Source organism: Falco punctatus (assembly GCF_963210335.1).
Source record: "Falco punctatus genome assembly, contig: scaffold_298, whole genome shotgun sequence".
NCBI lineage: Eukaryota > Metazoa > Chordata > Aves > Falconiformes > Falconidae > Falco > Falco punctatus.
The window spans coordinates 1-17497 of NW_027660062.1; the positions used below are offsets into that span (position 1 = coordinate 1).

Consider the following 17497-nt stretch of genomic DNA (forward strand, 5'->3'; position numbering starts at 1 on the left):
AGCGCGGGCGGGCGGGCGGGAGGAGCGCGCACCACCGAGACGCGGCAAAGGGGAGGGGATAGAGCGGCTCCCCGCTGGCCCCGCCCGAACCATAGAGACGAGGCAAAGGGGGGGATAGAGCGGCATCAGGGTGGCACTGCCCCAAACCATAGAGACGTAGCAAAGGAGGGATAGAATGGCTCCTGGGTCGCCCCAGACCATAGAGATGTAGCAAAGGGGGGACAGAGCGGCACCAGGGTGGCCCCCAACCATAGAGACCTGGCAAAGGGGGGACAGAGCGGCCATCAGGGTGGCCCTGCCCAAACCATAGAGACATGGCAAAGGAGGGATAGAATGGCTCCTGGCTCTCCGCAAACCATGAGAGATGAGGCAAACGGGGGACAGAGCAGCATCAGGGTGGCCCTGCCCAAACCATAGACGTAGCAAAGGGGGGACAGAGCGGCACCAGGGGTGGCCCCCAACCATAGAGACGAGGCAAAGGGGGGACAGAGCAGCATCAGGGTGGCCCCCAACCATAAAGACGTAGCAAAGGGGGGACAGAGTGGCACCAGGGTGGCCCCCAACCATAAAGACGTAGCAAAGGGGGGATAGAGTGGCATCAGGGTGGCCCTGCCCAAACCATAGAGACGCCAGTAGGAAGAGAGACCAGAGCAGCCAGGAGGCTCCATCCAACCATAGAGACTTAGGGGAGGGGGGGGGGTGGGGAGCGGTGCAAGAGGAGCTTGACCGACCATAGAGACACTGGGGGAAGACAGACCAGAGCGGTCAACTGGGCAAGGCCCCGCGGCAGCCGTTGAGCGACCATTAGAGAGGAGGGAGCGGGCCTAGAGCGGCCAACCTGGCGCCAGACGGGAGCGTCGAGTTTTCCTGCAACCTTTATTCTGCTGTATTTACAATTAAGCTATTAAAAATTTATACATTATTTACAAATTAAATAATTCCTCCAACGCCAACCCGAAAAGGGAAACGGTTTTGGGGTGAAAAGGAGCGATTTTGGGGTCAAACGTCCCCCCGCTGCGGCTGCCTGCGCATCTTCGTTCCATTCCCCCACCCCCGAAACGAAGAAAATTTTGAGGGTTCCACCAAAAAATAACACCCCCAATGTCCAACAAAACCGGCCACAAAATCATTATTTTGGATCAAAATGTTTAAAAAGCCAAAAAAAAAAAAAAAAAAGGGTTAAAAAAAAAATAAATTAAAGTCAACGGCTCGCCCATGCTCTCCCCCGCTTCGTTATTGCGCAATTCCTCGTTAAGCCGCTTGACTTTTGGGCAACGAGAGGCAAAAATTGAAGGGGGGAGAGAAAAAAAAAAAAATAGATCAGCCTTGTTACTAAATATGAGTGTTTCCACCCCAAAAAAATCACCCGGCGGTGGCTCCTCACCCTGCACCGCCACCGGTTTGGGGTAAAAACTGGTGGGTTTGGGGGTTTGCCGCCGTCTCCGCCCGCGGTTTTGTTTTTTTTTTTTTCCCTGAGATATTTGGGCTCCTCGAAGCCCTTTTCGGTTCAAAGAGGCACTGAAGAGTCGCGGCGGCCCCGGGGCGGCAGCGGATTTTATCGGCAAAAGGTGCCCGGAGGGTGAAAAATGACCAAAAAACACCCAAAATAACCAAAAATAACCCCAAAGTGACCAAAAATGACCCCAAAAAGACAGACCCCAAAAAGACAGACCCCAAAAAACCCAAAAATTACCCCCAAAAAGACCCAAGACCCCCACCAAAAAAACCCCAAAACTAAAAAAAAAAAAAGACCCCGCCCCAAAAACCAAAAAGAGCCCCCAAAAAAGACCCCCCAAAAAAAGATTCCCCCCCCCAAAAAGACCCCAACCGACCCCCAAAACCCCCAACCTCCTGGCACCATCGGCAGAGCCACACCAGTATAAACCAGTCTGGCCGCATGGTGGCACCAGTTGGCTCAGACAGGGGGTTCAGGGGTTCATCGCGGCGCCGGGGTGCCGCCGGGGGTGGGGGATGGGTTAATACTGTTATAACGAGCTCGTTAGCTAACGAAGGCGGGGGGAGGGGAGGTGGAAGCCGGGGCAGCGCCCCGAACGCCGCGGTTCACCACTCCAGAGCTGGGAGCAGGCGGAGATTTTGGGTTAAAAACGGGCGATTTTGAGCAATTTCAAGCGGTGCCGGCACTTGGATCATTTGATCAAACCCGGTTTTGTTAATTATTGCGCCAAAACGGGCGCGGTTACACCGAAACGGGCGCGGTTACGCCGAAACACGCCAGCACCGAGGACCCACGGTGGATCCCGGCTCCCTGCAGAGGTAGAATTGGGGTGAAAAAGGGCAAAAACGGGTCGAAACCCCGCGGTGCTGCGCCAAAAAAAAGAGGCCGGCGACGTTTTGCCGGAGCCGGGATTCGGTTTTGGTGCCGGACGAGGGTTTTGGTGGAAAATTGGGGGTTGAAAAATTGGAAAAATGAGAAAAAAAAAAAAAAAAAAAAAAAAAAAAGGGGCACCCAAGGGTGCGGTACCGGCCGGGGGGTCGGCGTCCCCGTACCGGCGCCGCGGCGGTAGCGCCCGGTGTCAGTGCGGTGCCGGCGGTGGCGCCGCCAGTTTCCGTAGCCGGCGTCGGCGCAACTCGGCCGTGTCAGGTTCGTCCAGCGAGGCCGAGCCTTCGGCGCCGTCGTCTTCCTCCTCGTCCTCAGCGGTGGGGTCTGGGAGAGGGGGGAAAAAAACAGTAAAGCCCAGTTTTAAACTGGGAGCGGGGTTTTGCCGGGAGATGCGGCGCGCTGGGGTTGGAGTCGGCTTTTACGCCGGCTAATTAACCGCGGTAATTAGCCGCCGACGTGGGAATCATGGTTATAAAAGGGGGTGGGGGGACGGTTTCAAGGGGGGGGGGATTGGACCCCTCCCCCCCACACGTTTCCCACCAACGCTCCCCTCTGCCCCCCACCCCCCCCCACAGCGCCCTCACGCACCGGCGGTGGTCGCGGTTGCCGAGGGGCCACCAGGCTCCTCGCGGGTGCCGGGGGGCCGGTGCGCAGTGGGCCGTGGCGACCTGCCGGTGAAAAACCACAAACAATCCTTCACAATTTGGGTTCATTTCCAGGGTTTTTTTGGAGGTTTTGGGGTACCCAACCCAACCAGACACCCCCCACCCCCACCCCCCCGGGACCCCCTGTTTTTTGCGGTGCCGGTACCCGATGGTGGCCAGGACGGTCAGATATTGGTTGATTTGCACCATGGCGGCGTCCAGGAGGGTGTGGATGTTCTGCAGACACTGCAACCGCGCTTCCAAGTTTTGCCGATCGTGGCCTTCCATGGCTCGTAGCTCTTCCTCCGTCAACCCGGCGAAACCGGCCGGCGGCACCGGCATCGGCGGGAAACCTACGGTGAGAAAAAGGGGGTGAGGGGGGAGGGGAGACCCCTGGGATTGAAATAAATCCTCCGATTTATCCCGTATTTACCAAAAAACGGCGGCCACGGCATTCCCATCCACGGCGGTGGCAAAGGGAGACCCGGTACCGTCCCCGTCGCTGCGTTTTCCGAACCGGCACCGGCGGCGTCACCGGGTCTGGCGGCTGCGGTGACACCAAGAGGGATGTGAGGGCGGTGGGGGAGGGGGAGCACCCAAACGTTGATGTTTAGGGGGGGAAAAAAAAAAAAACAAAACCAAAAACACCAAACAAAACCCTCACCCGAAGCGGCGCCGGAGCTGGAGGCGGCGTTTTCGGTGCCGGTGGGTGGTTGGACGCCGGGAACTGGTGGGAAGGGACCAACCGGTGGCCAGAAGGGAAACATTCCCGGTGGGAAGGGCGGCAGGATTCCCTGGGGAACTGCGGAGGGGGAAGGGGTCAGGGGTTCATCGCGGCGCGGCGGGGGTGCCGTCGGGGGTGGGGGATGGGTTAATACTGTTATAACGAGCTCGTTAGCTAACGAAGGTGGGGGAGGGGAGGCGGAAGCCGGGGCAGCGCCCCAAACGCTGCGGTTCACCACTCCAGAGCTGGGAGCAGGCGGAGATTTTGGGTTAAAAACAGGCGATTTTGAGCAATTTCAAGCGGCGCCGGTACTTGAATCACTTGATCAAACCCGGTTTTGTTAATTATTGCGCCGAAACGGGCGCAGTTACGCCAAAACGGGCGCGGTTACGCCAAAACACGCCAGCACCGAGGACCCACGGTGGATCCCGGCTCCCTGCAGAGGTAGAATTGGGGTGAAAAAAGGGCAAAAACGGGTCGAAACCCCGCGGTGCCGTGCCAAAAAAAAAAGAGGCTGGTGACGCTTTGTCGGAGCCGGGATTCGCTTTTGGTGCCGGACGAGGGTTTTGGTGGAAAATTGGGGGTTGAAAAATTGGAGGGGGAAAAACAAAAAAATAAAAAATAAATGGCAGCCAAGGGTGCGGTACCAGCGGGGGGTTGGGTGAGAGCAACCGACAGCGGGGGTGGGGTGACAGCGGGGCGCGGAGGCGACTCACAGTTGGGGGGTTGAGGAATTTGGGGGGGCTGGGGCGGCGGCGGCGCTTGCTCCGGTGGTTCCGGAGGCGGTTGTGGCGGGAGGGACGCCCGGAGAACATCCATACGGCAGGTGGGACACGTCTGTTGGCGTTGGAACCAGGACCGCAGGCAGCTGGGGAGGTAGACGGCCGGCGTTAACCGCAGGTGGCGAGGTCACCAAATCCCCGCCAGCACCGCTGGGATTTCACCATCATCCCACCAAAACCCTCGGAGATGCCGATACGGCGCGTCAGGAGGCGGCGGCGGCGTTCCCGTTCCTCACCCACCTGGTGTGGAAAATGTGGTTACAAGGCAAACGCTTGGCGCCCGTCACCATCTCCTCGCGGCAGATGATGCAGACGTTGTCCATGGCCTGAAGCTCCTCCGGCGTGGCGTCAGGGTAGCTGTGCCGGGAAGGGATTTTTTGGGGGAAAAAAAAAAATGGAAAAAAACCAACTTACCCGTGATTTCCAGGGGTTCCAGGGAGGCCAACCCTCCCTCCTTGCCGTTATCCACCAGATTCCGGGTTGAACCGTGGTATTTGGTGAGATGACCATGAGATAACCGCAACCCCCCTCACCCCACCGGCTCCCTCCCACGTGTTTTTTTCCTCAAAATGAGGCGTTTTCCCCAGATCTATTGATTTTTTTTTTTTTTTTTAGGTGGATCCCACCTCCCAAGGGCTGAGAGCAGCGGGGGAGGGGCGGAAGCCACGTTCTCCGCGTTACTCACAGCGTGTTCATGTTGCGGATGGCCCGGCGGGACATGATGGCATCTGTCACCGCCTTCTTGAACTGCCTGGAAGGAGCCGAAGGACGGGCGAGGTCAACGGCAGCGGTGGAAGGAGCCGAAGGACGGGCAAGGTCAACGGCAGCGGTGGAAGAAGCCGAAGGACGGGCGAGGTCAACGGCAGAATGGAAGAAGCCAAAGGACGGGCGAGGTCAACGGCAGAATGGAAGAAGCCGAAGGACGGGCGAGGTCAACGGCAGAATGGAAGAAGCCGAAGGACGGGCGAGGTCAAGGTCAACGGAAGAAGTGGAAGAAGCCGAAGGACGGGCGAGGTCAAGGTCAACGGAAGAAATGGAAGAAGCCAAAGGACGGGCGAGGTCAACGGAAGAAGTGGAAGGAGCCGAAGGACGGGCGAGGTCAACGGAAGAAGTGGAAGGAGCCGAAGGACGGGCGAGGTCAACGGAAGAAGTGGAAGGAGCCGAAGGACGGGCGAGGTCAACGGAAGAAGTGGAAGGAGCCGAAGGACGGGCGAGGTCAACGGAAGAAGTGGAAGGAGCCGAAGGACGGGCGAGGTCAACGGAAGAAGTGGAAGGAGCCAAAGGACGGGCGAGGTCAACGGCAGAAATGGAAGAAGCCGAAGGACGGGCGAGGTCAAGGTCAACGGCGGAAATGGAAGAAGCCGAAGGACGGGCGAGGTCAAGGTCAACGGAGGAAATGGAAGAAGCCGAAGGACGGGCGAGGTCAAGGTCAACGGAAGAAATGGAAGAAGCCGAAGGACGGGCGAGGTCAAGGTCAACGGAAGAAATGGAAGGAGCCGAAGGACGGGCGAGGTCAAGGTCAACGGAAGAAATGGAAGAAGCCGAAGGACGGGCGAGGTCAACGGAAGAAGTGGAAGAAGCAGAAGGACGGGTGAGGTCAACGGCAGAAGTGGAAGAAGCCAAAGGATGGGTGGGGTCAAGGTCAACGGCACGACGGCAACAGCGGCGGCACCAGAGGCAACTCACCTCATGGCCAGGTACATGGGGCGGATGGCGAAGAGCGGGAAGGTGTGGACCTTGATCATGATGGTCATGAAGGCCATGTAGAGCAGGACTTTGATGAAGCCTGGAGGGAAAAAAAGGAAAGCAGGGGTTGAGGTCTGGGGCAACCACTGGTTGGTTGCGGCGGGATGGGACCTCCAAGGTCACCTGGTCCCATGTCCTTCACCTCCAGGGTCACCTAGTCCCATGCTCTTGGGCAACCACCGGTTGGTTGAGGCGGGATGGGACCTCCAAGGTCACCTGGTCCAACGTTCTTGGGCAACCACCGGTTGGTTGCGGCGGGATGGGACCTCCAAGGTCACCTGGTCCCATGTTCTTGGGCAACCACTGGTTGGTTTGAGGCGGGATGGGACCTCCAAGGTCACCTGGTCCCATGTCCTTCACCTCCAGGGTCACCTAGTCCCATGCTCTTGGGCAACCACCGGTTGGTTGAGGCGGGATGGGACCTCCAAGGTCACCTGGTCCCACGTTCTTGGGCAACCACCGGTTGGTTGCAGCGGGATGGGACCTCCAAGGTCACCTGGTCCCACGTTCTTGGGCAACCACCGGTTGGTTGAGGCGGGATGGGACCTCCAAGGTCACCTGGTCCCACGCTCTTGGGCAACCCACCGGTTGGTTGCGGCGGGATGGGACCTCCAAGGTCACCTGGTCCCATGTTCTTGGGCAACCACCGGTTGGTTGAGGTGGGATGGGACCTCCAAGGTCACCTGGTCCCATGCTCTTGGGCAACCACCAGTTGGTTGCGGCGGGATGGGACCTCCAAGGTCACCTGGTCCCATGTCCTTCACCTCCAGGGTCACCTGGTCCCACGCTCTTGGGCAACCACCGGTTGGTTGCGGCGGGATGGGACCTCCAAGGTCACCTGGTCCCATGTTCTTGGGCAACCACCGGTTGGTTGCGGCGGGATGGGACCTCCAAGGTCACCTGGTCCCATGTTCTTGGGCAACCACCGGTTGGTTGAGGCGGGATGGGACCTCCAAGGTCACCTGGTCCCATGTTCTTGGGCAACCACCGGTTGGTTGAGGCGGGATGGGACCTCCAAGGTCACCTGGTCCCACGCTCTTGGGCAACCACCGGTTGGTTGCGGTGGGATGGGACCTCCAAGGTCACCTGGTCCCATGTCCTTCACCTCCAGGGTCACCTAGTCCCATGCTCTTGGGCAACCACCGGTTGGTTGCGGCGGGATGGGACCTCCAAGGTCACCTGGTCCCATGTCCTTCACCTCCAAGGTCACCTAGTCCCATGCTCTTGGGCAACCACCGGTTGGTTGAGGCGGGATGGGACCTCCAAGGTCACCTGGTCCCATGTCCTTCACCTCCAAGGTCACCTGGTCCCATGCTCTTGGGCAACCACCGGTTGGTTGCGGCGGGATGGGACCTCCAAGGTCACCTGGTCCCATGTCCTTGGGCAACCACCAGTTGGTTGAAGTGGGATGGGACCTCCAAGGTCACGGGGTCCCTTGCCCTTGACCTCCAAGATCACCTGGTGCCATGTTCTTGCCCTCCAAGGTCACCTGGTGCCATGTTCTTGGGCAACCACTGGTTAGTTGAGGTGGGATGGGACCTCCAAGGTCACCTGGTCCAACCATCTGCTCAGGGAGGTCACCAAGAGCTGCTTGTCCAAGCCCGGGACCCAACGCAGAAACGCCACCACCTCTTTGAGCACCCGATCCCAGCAGCCTCAGCCCCTCCACCGCCTTGGTGGCCCTTCGTTGGGACGTTCTCCAGTACATCCCAGTCCCTCTCACACTGGGGAGCTCCAAAGTGGCCTCAGGTCGCCAGGCACGGCCCCACCGCTCCTGATGACCTTCCTCAACCCGTTGGCAAGTCTTCCAGGACTCCGTTGGCTCGTACTCAACCTGGTGTCCACCGGAACCCCCAGCTGAACCCCATGCCCGGCGCGTACTCGTGCCTGGGGGGGGGCTGGACTTGGCCCATCCCTTCGTTGAACCTCGTTGAGGTTCTTCTTGGCTCGTTCCTCCAGCTGGAGAAGGTCCCGCTGGATGGCAGCATGACCCTGCGGCGCATCGGCCAGCGCCTCCCGGTTCGGCGTCACCGGCGAAGCGGTTGAGGGAACGCTCTCCCCCGTCATCCAGATCGCTAAACGACGACGGCCCAGAACTTTGGGTGCTGCCCAGCACCACCTAGACCTACGTCTTCGTTAACCGATGGCTAATTGAGCTTCCTAACCAGGTTTCAAGCCTTTAGAGAGCCACGCCCAGGTGGGAAGGTCACCCCACCCCCCCCCCAGATTGGGTGGGCTGAGAAAAAAAACGAAGAGCAAGGGGACAACGTACCGGTGAAGAGCTCCGTGTAGAGCATGTAGACGGCTTTGCTGTCCCAGGGGTTCTCGTTCTGCAGGTCGATGGAGTGGAGCACGTACTTGATGAAGATGGTGAGGACCATGGTCATCAGGATGGCGTACTGCGGGGAGGAAGAGCGCGGTAGGGCGCGAGGAACAGGGGGAGGAACCTCAGCCGTCCCCCCAAGGAGAAGCCCATCTCCTACCTCGAAGCCGAAGACGAGCTGGACGGAGGCTCCTCGCGTGAGGATGCTGTGGTAGGCGTGGTTAACGAAGAGGAAATCCAGGATTCCCAGCAGGAACATCAAGGCTGAGGCGACAGGAAGGAATTGGGAGAAGGAGGAGGGCAGGGAACGACCCTCGAGGTGGGGAGGAGACCCCCCCCCAAAAAAAAAAAACAAAACCGAAAGCTCTGAGGGTCACACCCCAGCGCGTAGCCCACCAGAAGAGCGGGACCCTCGAGAGACATCGGTCCCAGGGGCAGGGCTAAACGGCTCTGCGCTAATGAAGGGCCAAATTAATTAATCCCAGGAACGAGGCTGCCTCGTTTGAAGCCCCCTCTGCTCCGAGCCAACGCCTTGTGTCCTCATAAACCCCTCCAATTCCTTCAAAAAGTCATTTTGACGTCGCTAAATCCCCCTTTTCCGGAAGCAGAAATAGATTTTTCCATGAATCCGGCTTCGTGTTTCTCCCACCCGACAAAGCCGGAGCTCGTTAAACCCCAGTAACCCCATTCCGCTCCGGCTGCAGCCCAATTAACTCCCCCTTCGTTAACGAAGATGACTTTTATCAAGCGTGGACGGCCGCCCCGGGTTTTTCCCCCCCCCGTCACATGCAAATGCGTCGTCAAAATTATCTTTCCTGAGCAGCTGCCGGCAACGCGCCCAACGGCAAAAGTGGGGAAAAGCGAGATACTCACAGACGATACGGAAGTGGAAGAGCCAGGAGATGTTGGGGCTCCTTTCCATCTGCAAAAAAAAAAAAAAAAAAAAAAAAAAAAAAAAAAGGTGGGAAAAGGGTGGAATCTTCCTCCCAAAATTAAAAAAAAAAAAAAAAAAAAAACACCAAAACCCAACTTTTTTTTATTTTTTGACATTCATTTTCTCACTCACAAAGTCCACCCGGTCTTCAGCCAACCAGTGGAAGCATTTGAGGAAGAGGAGGAGGGTGAAGAGGGCGACGAAGCGAGGGCTGAAGTCGTCCCTGAAGACGGTGAAGGCCAGGCAGGTCTCCGTCACGGCGTACCACGACCGCTCCAGTAGGTGCTGGGGGTGGGGGAGGGCGGTGAGGGGGGAGGGGAGGCTTCCCCCCCCCCAGCCTTGAGGTCAAAATGGAGCCAAAAGACTCTCAAGGGGTCAAAATCCCCCCCAAAATGGGTTTCCAAGGTCTCCTGGGGGTCAAAATCCCCCGCAAAAACGGAGCCAAAGGTCTCCTGGGGTTCAAAATCCCCCCCAAATGTAGCCAAAGGACTCTGGGGGTTCACAATTCTCCCCAAAAACGGAGCCAAAGGCTTCTCAAGTTTCAAAATCCCCCCCCAAAATGGTACCAAAAGCCTCTGGGGATTCAAAATCCCCCCCCAGAATTGAGCCAAAGGACTCTTGGTGTTCAAAATCCCCCCCCAAAATGGTACCAAAAACCTCTGGGGGTTCAAGATCCCCTCCAAAATGGAGCCAAAAACCTCTCAGGGTCCGAACCCCCCCCCCAAAAATGGAGCCAAAGGCCTCTGGAGGTTCCAAACCCCCCCCCAAACCCCTCAGCACCCCCATGTCCCTGCAGGCTTTGTCCCCCATGATGGCACCGCCGCCTCCTCCAGCCCTGGCAACAGATCCGCCCGTCCCTGGCGCCGAATTTAAACCGTTCCTCGCCATCGCTCACCTCCATCTCCGCCGCCCGCAGCTGCCCGAAAAAAACTTTGCCCATAAATTTCCCCAGGAGAAAAACCAACACGAAGGCCTGGATGTAGAGAACCTGCGAGGGAAAAGCAGGGAGGGGACAGGAGGTGAGGGGGAAGAAGCTACGGCGCAGCCAAAACCGGTTTCAGTGACAACAGGGTGCAGGGGAAGGTTCGGTGGCGCCAATTTGGGTCCCAGGGGATGGAGTTGACGGTAACGGGCTCCAGGCAGCCCCCCAAAATGGGGTTGGGGCCGAGTCCAGCGCTCCCGTGTCGGCAAGAGGAGGCGGCAGCGCGGGGTGCAGGTGCTCGCCCTCTCCAGGGGATCACTGGTGGTTTTGGTGAGCACCGTTGAACGGAAAACGACCCGTTTTAGTCGCCAAAAGCAGAAGTGAGCCCCGCTGGCAGCTCCCACCCCCTCCCCCCGGCCCGTACCACTAAGCTACCGTGCGAGCCGGGAGGCTCGTGGGCCTCCCCAGGCTCTACGGCTTAATTACCCGTCGCTAATTAATTCAGGGGGGTACTTACTGCCATGCTGGGGCTGGATTTGGTGAGATACACCACGGTGGGGTAGAACTGGTGCTTTAGGTAGTAGGCGTGAGCCACCACCGCCGTCGTCAGCGCCAGGCTCCCTGCCATCACCACCGCCGTGCAGATCATCTCCCCGGCTCGGCCTGGCGGATTAAACCCCATCAAATCACACCAAAAAAAAGGATTTTTGCTAAAAACCCCCCGCTAATTAGTGTAAAATCAGGGAGTAAACGGTTGTCTGCATGTCTTTGGGACGCGGTCAAACCCCTTTTTGGAGCGATTTCAGAAAATAAGCCCCTGAAAATAAAGATGCCGGGAAGAAGTTGATCTTTTTTGAACTCGTTAACGATTCCTGCGGGTAACGACAAACGTGCGGCGTCAAACGGAGCTTTTCTGCCCCAAAAAAGCTCCCAGCTGCGCCATCAGCCCATGTCCTACATACTCAGTGTCACCAGTTGCCGCGTCCCCACTCCCGTGTCCCCAGATGTCACCTCCTTGTCCCCTCTCGCTGCACTGGGGGGGCCAGACCACCCCCGTCCCAGTGGCACGCACCCCTCTCCACTCGCACCCTGCCCCCCCCAGGTGACAGACTACCTTCTCCAACCCCTGTCCCCCCACCTCCCCCTGCCCCACACAGTGCCCCCACCTCCCTCCCCCCACCCCTTAAGACCCCAGGCTCTGCCACACCGCAGACCCCAGCCCCCCATGCCCTCCCCACCCCTCTAACTGTCCCCAATGTCCCCACCACCTCCGTGTCCCAGGCCCCCAAGCGCACCCGTCCCCCCCCATGATGTCCCCTACCCCTCTAGGCGCCCCCCGCCCTATCCCAGCCCCCCCGTGCCCTGCCCACCCTCAGACCCCAACGCCCCCCAGGTCTCCCGTATCCCTCTCAGGCCCCATCTGGGCCCCCAGTTGCCCCCTCCACGTACCCCCAAAACCCCCATCCCTCCAACCCGCCCCCCACCCTCCATGCCCCACCGCAGCCCTCCAAGCGCCCCCCCCCCCCCATGTCCCTGTTGCCCCCACCACCACGTACCACCCTCCCCCCACCCCTCCCCCTCTCCTCCTCCACCAGGGGCCCAAGATGTCACCGGCCCCCCGCGACCCCCTGGTCCCCCCTTTCTCTCCAGCTCCTCCCCAAGCCCCCCCAGGGCCCGCTCCCCCCCTCAGGCCTCAGTGTCGTCACCCCCCACCCCACCCCACTCACTCGGATCGAGCCCGGCCGTCGGTCGCCGCCCCCCCCCCCCGCCTCTAGGCCGCTCCCCTCCCGGAAGCGCCTCAGTGCGCGACACCTCACTTCCGCCTGGGCCGCACCACCCTCTACCCGGGGGGGGGGAGGGAACTGGGGGGGACGCCACTTCCTCGCTGCTCCCTCCCCCCGACCACACTCCCCTATAACGGCTCCTCCCGAGGGACACACTGAGGGTCCCCCTTCCCCGCTCGCCCCCCACGCGTGGCGTGGGATGAGCCACGAACCCCCCAAACCCTGGGAGATTCCCACCCCCCCCACCAAGGCCGCACTTGGTACATTCCGATCTGCCCCCCCCCAGCCGGAGCTGGAGTGGGCGGGAACGCCAAGGGTCCCGTGTCTCGCTCTCATTGGCCAGCCCCCGCGCCGTTCGGCCAATCAGAAAAATCCCCCCGCGCTGCGCCGCCTAATCGGCGGCTGTTGCTAGGGCAGGGGCGATGAGTTGCGCTCGGCCTCAGCCCTGCTCGCTCCCCTCACGGCGAGGCCTTGGCGGGGGAGGAACGACGCCCTGTCCCTCCCCTCGGCGGGCTGGCGGCAGGCCCCGAGACCCCCTCGGCCACCCTAATTGAGGCGGATTGGTCATCATTTTTATGTCCTTTTTTCATACGCCACGTCACACTCGAGTGGCTTGCGTGGCCTCTGGTCGCTTCGCAGCCCCTTTTCCTGACGCTTTTTTCCTCAGAAAAGCTCCAAATCCCTCAGCTGGCCCCAGCGGCGGAGCAACCCGCTCTGCCATCCCACCCCGCCCCACCCTTCACACTTGCCGCCTCACAGAGTCCAGCCTATTAGCGACGACTCCTCCGCTGCTCCTCGCCTCTGATTGGCTTACATCGCCCATCGTCCCACCTCCTCGTTTTTGACAGACAGCGGCGGGTGAGGGAGGGGAGGGGGGGGTCATGCCCGCTCTTCCTTCTCCGCCTTCTGATTGCTGCGCCGCCGGCAAGCGGCCTATAGAAGACGGCCCTCGCTGGGGAGGCGGGATCAGGCAGGCTCCGTCCTCCGCTGCGGCTGTGCGCAGTTCGCCCCTCACGCTCAGCTCAGGTGAGGGGGGAGAAAAAGGGCGGGAAAACCGGTTGTGCGAGGGATTCGCTTCCTTGAGGCGATTTTTCTCCGCTCCTCGCCTTTTCTGAGGGGAAAAGGGTGGCGCTATGAGGTAACTTACCCTGTTCCACCCTGTCTGTTGAGGGGACGCTGAGCCCTGGTGTTTGTGGTGAAACAATTCTTTTATTTTTTTTTTTTCCCGCTCCTTTGTGTGAGGGGACAGTGCCTCGCGTGTCTCAGATCCTCTGTGGTGAGGGGAGCGGGGTTTTAGGGGAATGCAAAGGGAGGATTTCCAGCTCTCAGGGCTCTACTGGCCTCCTGTACGACGCCCTTTTACTCTGCTGTGGGACCAAAGGAGAGGAGACAAGTGCAGCTCTTCAAGCGCTTTTCTCTTCGCTTGAAAATCCTCTGAGGGGGGGAGACGGGAGGATTCTGCATCTCTTACCTCATTGAAACAAAACTTAGGTGCCCCTGAGCACAAACGAACCGTTTTGAGTAGGAGGATGCACTAAGACGGAGTTAAAAATGCTCTTTTTTTTTTTTTCTATCATTTGTGGTGGTTTGTGAGGGAGGCTATCGCAATGTCTTCACGTCCCAAGGAGGTGGCAAGCCATGCCTCGGCCACTGAGTGATGGCAATCCTACCAAAGTGCCTGAAACTACAATAAAAATGGCTTTTCTATTATTTCTCGAATAGTTTTCAGGCAAGTTGTTGGGAAGCTGCGAGGGCAAGACGGGGCGCTGGGTGGTTGGAGACCGGGCACTGGGGAATAAAGTAATAAAACCTGTGAAAATGAGGTGGGTTTTATTTTTTTATTGAAGATATCTGTCGTTTCATATTTTGGGGGCTAAATCTGTTTGGTTTGTTACCCCTTTGACTGAGACGGGAGCTATTTAACTGTAAATTGTTTTATTTGTTGGGCTATTGATCCTTTTCAGCATCTGATGCCTGTAAGTGAGATGTATATACATTAAATTTTTTCTGAGGGTGGTGGTTATATTGGTTGAGTCTTTTAACTCTTAAATTTTGAGTGTTTTAATTGTAAACAGAGTCTCTCTGGGGGCAGCTCAGCTACTGCCCCCCACCTCCACCCCCTTCAAAGCAGCCTGCATTTCTAAACCAGGAGTTCTAGCTTATTTTTTTAATTTAAAAAAGCCTCTTTTTTTTTTTTGTTGTGTCAACAGCAGGTTAAGTTTTCCCAGCAGGTGTTTTTTGAGGTATTTTTTTTTAAAAGTATCACTCGGGTTGAGGGCTGGATGCTCCTTGTGTCCCGAAGACAGGGAGCTGGTGGCTCTCAAAGTCTTTTCTCCTCATTAACTTGCCTAAACAATGCGAAAAAACGGTAAAATAATGGGAGGACCCCCAGAATTTGATAAATAAAGATAAATAAGGAAATTGGGGTGAGAAGGATGTTGAGATGCTGCGTTGAATGGGGGTGGTTTGGCGTTTTTTAGGGTCTTGGGGGCTTGGTGTCGCGTTTTTGGTAGTAGAAGGCAAAATTCAGCACCTTAAATCATCTTAAAGTATTAATTGAGAAAGAAACTACGTTAAAAAGAACATTTTATTTGTTGGGGAATGGGATAATGTCTTGTTTCGGTCTGTTTTGGGGCTGGAGGGGGGGATTTCTGCACCGTTCCCTGTGGCTAGGAATGAGTTAAACCTGAGCTCGTTGAAACGTGAGGGTATTTTTGTCTTAATATATATTTTGTTTTGCCCTTAAAATTACTCAAAATGGTAAATAGGTGGAGGAAATCGAATCAGGGCAGTTACTCCACCCTGAGGCTTCCCTGGGGATGAAGCCCTTGTTACTCCACCAAAAGCCCGTAGAAGCTGATGTAAATACTCATCTCGGCCACAATTATTCCTAATTAAAAAAACAAAAAACCAAAACCCCTAAATTTTTACAGTCTGAAGAGCTTGGAAGTGGCTGAAAAGGGATCCAGCACCTTAAACCGGTGGGTTTTGGTGCAGCGGGTGGGGTGGTACAGGAGTGAGGGCTGCCCTGCTTCATTACTGCTCGCTAATGACCCCGTCTTAATTGGGGTCCAGCCAGCAGTGCCTGATGCTCAACAATAATGCAAAAAAAAAAAAAAAAAAAAAAACCCAACCCCTGGTGGTGTGTAAAATGAGCCTTTTAAAAATGAACGTTTGGTGTTGGGGTGTGAGATGCTGCTTGGGGTTGCGCTTCGGTGTCCCTTGGCATCAATGAGGTGTTGGGATTTGGGGGGGGGGGGATTTGGGGTGTTTGAATGGTTCATCTGGTCATTTTTGGGGGGGATTTGGTGCTTTTTTGGGGGAATTTGGAGCGTTTGAATGGTTCATCTGGTTGATTTGGGGTGTTTGCTTGGGATTGCGCTTCGGTGTCCTTTGGCGTCAATGAGGTGTTGGGATTTGGGGCCTTTTTGGGGGGGATTTGGGGCGTTTGAATGGTTCATCTGGTCGATTTGGGGCGTTTTGAATGGTTCATCTGGTCGTTTTTTGGGGGGGGTTGGAGCTTTTTGGAGGAGTTTGGATCAAGTTTTGGGGTGGCTGGTCTGTGTTTTTGGGGAAAGCTTGAAGGTTTTTGGGATTTCAGGGTGTTGGTCTGTTTTTTGAGGGGGGGGCTGTGGGCATTTGGTCTTTTTTGGAGGGGGGCATTTGGTTTGGTATTTTTGGGGGGGGCTGGAGGGCATTTGATCTGATTTTGGGGGACTTTTGTGGTTTTGGGGGGGCTTGGGATGGCTGGTCTGGTTTTGGGGGGGCTTAGACTTGCTTTTATATGGGGGGGGCTTGGAGTTACTCCCCCCTTACTCTCCCCCTCCGCCCCACATGGGCCAGTGCCCCCCCCTCCATGAAGCCCCCCGCTTCACCAGCCCCCCCAGGCGACAAGAGCTCCCCCCACAGCAGCACCCAAACACGGGGGGCCAACGAGGAGCCCCCCAACCCCCGCTGCAGCTCCCACAGCCTCCACCCCCACCGCCAGGAGCGGGAAGCCTTCTTCACCCTGCTGGGTAAGGGGCTGGGGGGCGTGGGCCCCCTCCCTTCAACCCCCAAACCGGGGGATTTTCCTTCGAATTATTTTTAGGGAATAATTATTATTTTCTTCTCGTTAAGATGATGAAGTGGTGCAGGAGTTCCTGGCTACAGATGTGTGTTGCAGGGTGTCAGATAAGGTTAGTCCCTCAAATATCGTGGTTTTATTATTTTTAATTAAAAAACCCCACATTTTCGGAACTTATCTTTTCTTTTTTTGACCTAAACCCACCTTTTTTTTTCCTCATTTCCCAGTACCTGCTGGCGATGGCGCTGACGTACTTCAAGCGGGCTGGCTTGCCCACCAGCGAGTACACCCGCCTCAAACCTCTTCACCGCCCTGTGCGTACCCGCTAATGACTCTAATGACACCCACTAATGAAGCAGGGGGGCCTTAATTATGCCCACTAATTAAGCGAGGCGGGGGGGGGCTCCAACGTTACCCCCACTCCAAAAGGGAGCATCCCAAACCGGGCTGAAATCCCCCCAAAGGCAGTTATCACAGACACCCCCAAGCCGCCTTGTCCGCTTCCCGCTCTTCTGCCTGCAAAATTTTCCCAAAATCCCTGGAATTCACCCCATTTCCCCACCCCGTAGGTACTTAGCGAACGACATGGAGGAGGATGAGGAGGAGCACAAGTACCGCATCTTCCCCTGGGCGCTCGGCCACCGCTGGCACCGGCTCTTCCCCCGCTTCCTCCGATGCCGCGACCACCTCTGGGCCCGCATGAGTTACCGAGCGGCCGTCAGCCGCCGCTGCTGCGAGGAGGTGGGTGCCGTGCCCCCCAAAACTCCCAAAATCCCAGAATTTCACCCCAAAACCCCTACCCTTCCAAACCTTTTTGCTCCCTTCAAAAATTCCCTTAAAACGAGGTGGGGTGGGGGCGGAAAAGAAGTTTTACGGTGGGGTTCCACCTGCTGCTGCTGGGCCTGCTGGAAAACTTCCTTTTCCCCCCCCCCCCAAATTATGGGTTTTTTTAGGGTGAATTAGTGGGGTTTTGGGGTCAGGCAAGGGGGTGCTGTTTAACACTGAGGTAGATGGTTTGAGGCCTCAAAATGCAGCGGTTTAGCCCAGAAATTCTGGGGTCTCAAAGCCTCAAAATGGGGGAGTTCAGGTCTTGAAATGGGGGTGGTTTGAGCCCCCAAACTGCAACAATTAAGTCCCAAAATGGGGGGGTTTAGCCCCAAAACTACAGGGCTTTTAAAACGCCAAAATGGGGGGGGGGGTGGCCCCAAACCTGTGAGTTTTAAGCCTCAAA

General features: G+C 57.3%; 2 protein-coding genes and 1 long non-coding RNA gene across 4 annotated transcripts; 2 read left to right on the plus strand and 1 right to left on the minus strand.

The window, feature by feature from the left end:
- Positions 1–857: 857 nt before the first annotated feature.
- Positions 858–12212, minus strand: SYVN1 (synoviolin 1). Of its 2 annotated transcripts, XM_080412137.1 has the most exons (16): positions 12144–12212; positions 10934–11079; positions 10390–10482; positions 9627–9779; positions 9434–9482; positions 8721–8824; positions 8510–8636; positions 6178–6277; positions 5177–5242; positions 4732–4848; positions 4426–4577; positions 3650–3787; positions 3419–3532; positions 3152–3338; positions 2930–3009; positions 858–2665 (listed from the first exon to the last, which is right to left on the minus strand). In XM_080412137.1, exons 2-16 carry the CDS (start codon positions 11063–11065, stop codon positions 2535–2537), a joined length of 1743 nt encoding a protein of 580 aa, XP_080268263.1. In that variant the 5' UTR covers positions 11066–11079; positions 12144–12212; the 3' UTR covers positions 858–2534. The 2 variants fall into 2 exon arrangements, with proteins under 2 accessions (XP_080268263.1, XP_080268262.1); XM_080412136.1 differs by lacking the exon at positions 12144–12212 and having other exon boundaries at positions 10934–11451.
- LOC308058156 lies at positions 9635–10506 on the plus strand. The gene is made up of 2 exons (XR_013925690.1): positions 9635–9772; positions 10291–10506. It is a non-coding gene; the product is annotated as an uncharacterized lncRNA (long non-coding RNA).
- Positions 12213–16056: 3844 nt separating the features above from the next.
- Positions 16057–17461, plus strand: SPDYC (speedy/RINGO cell cycle regulator family member C; the record flags this gene model as incomplete). Its single annotated transcript, XM_080412138.1, is given in 5 exon segments — positions 16057–16216; positions 16320–16378; positions 16494–16562; positions 16564–16580; positions 16836–17461. Coding segments are annotated over 5 exon segments (699 nt in total). The 3' UTR covers positions 17230–17461.
- Between the last annotated feature and the right edge of the window lie 36 nt (positions 17462–17497).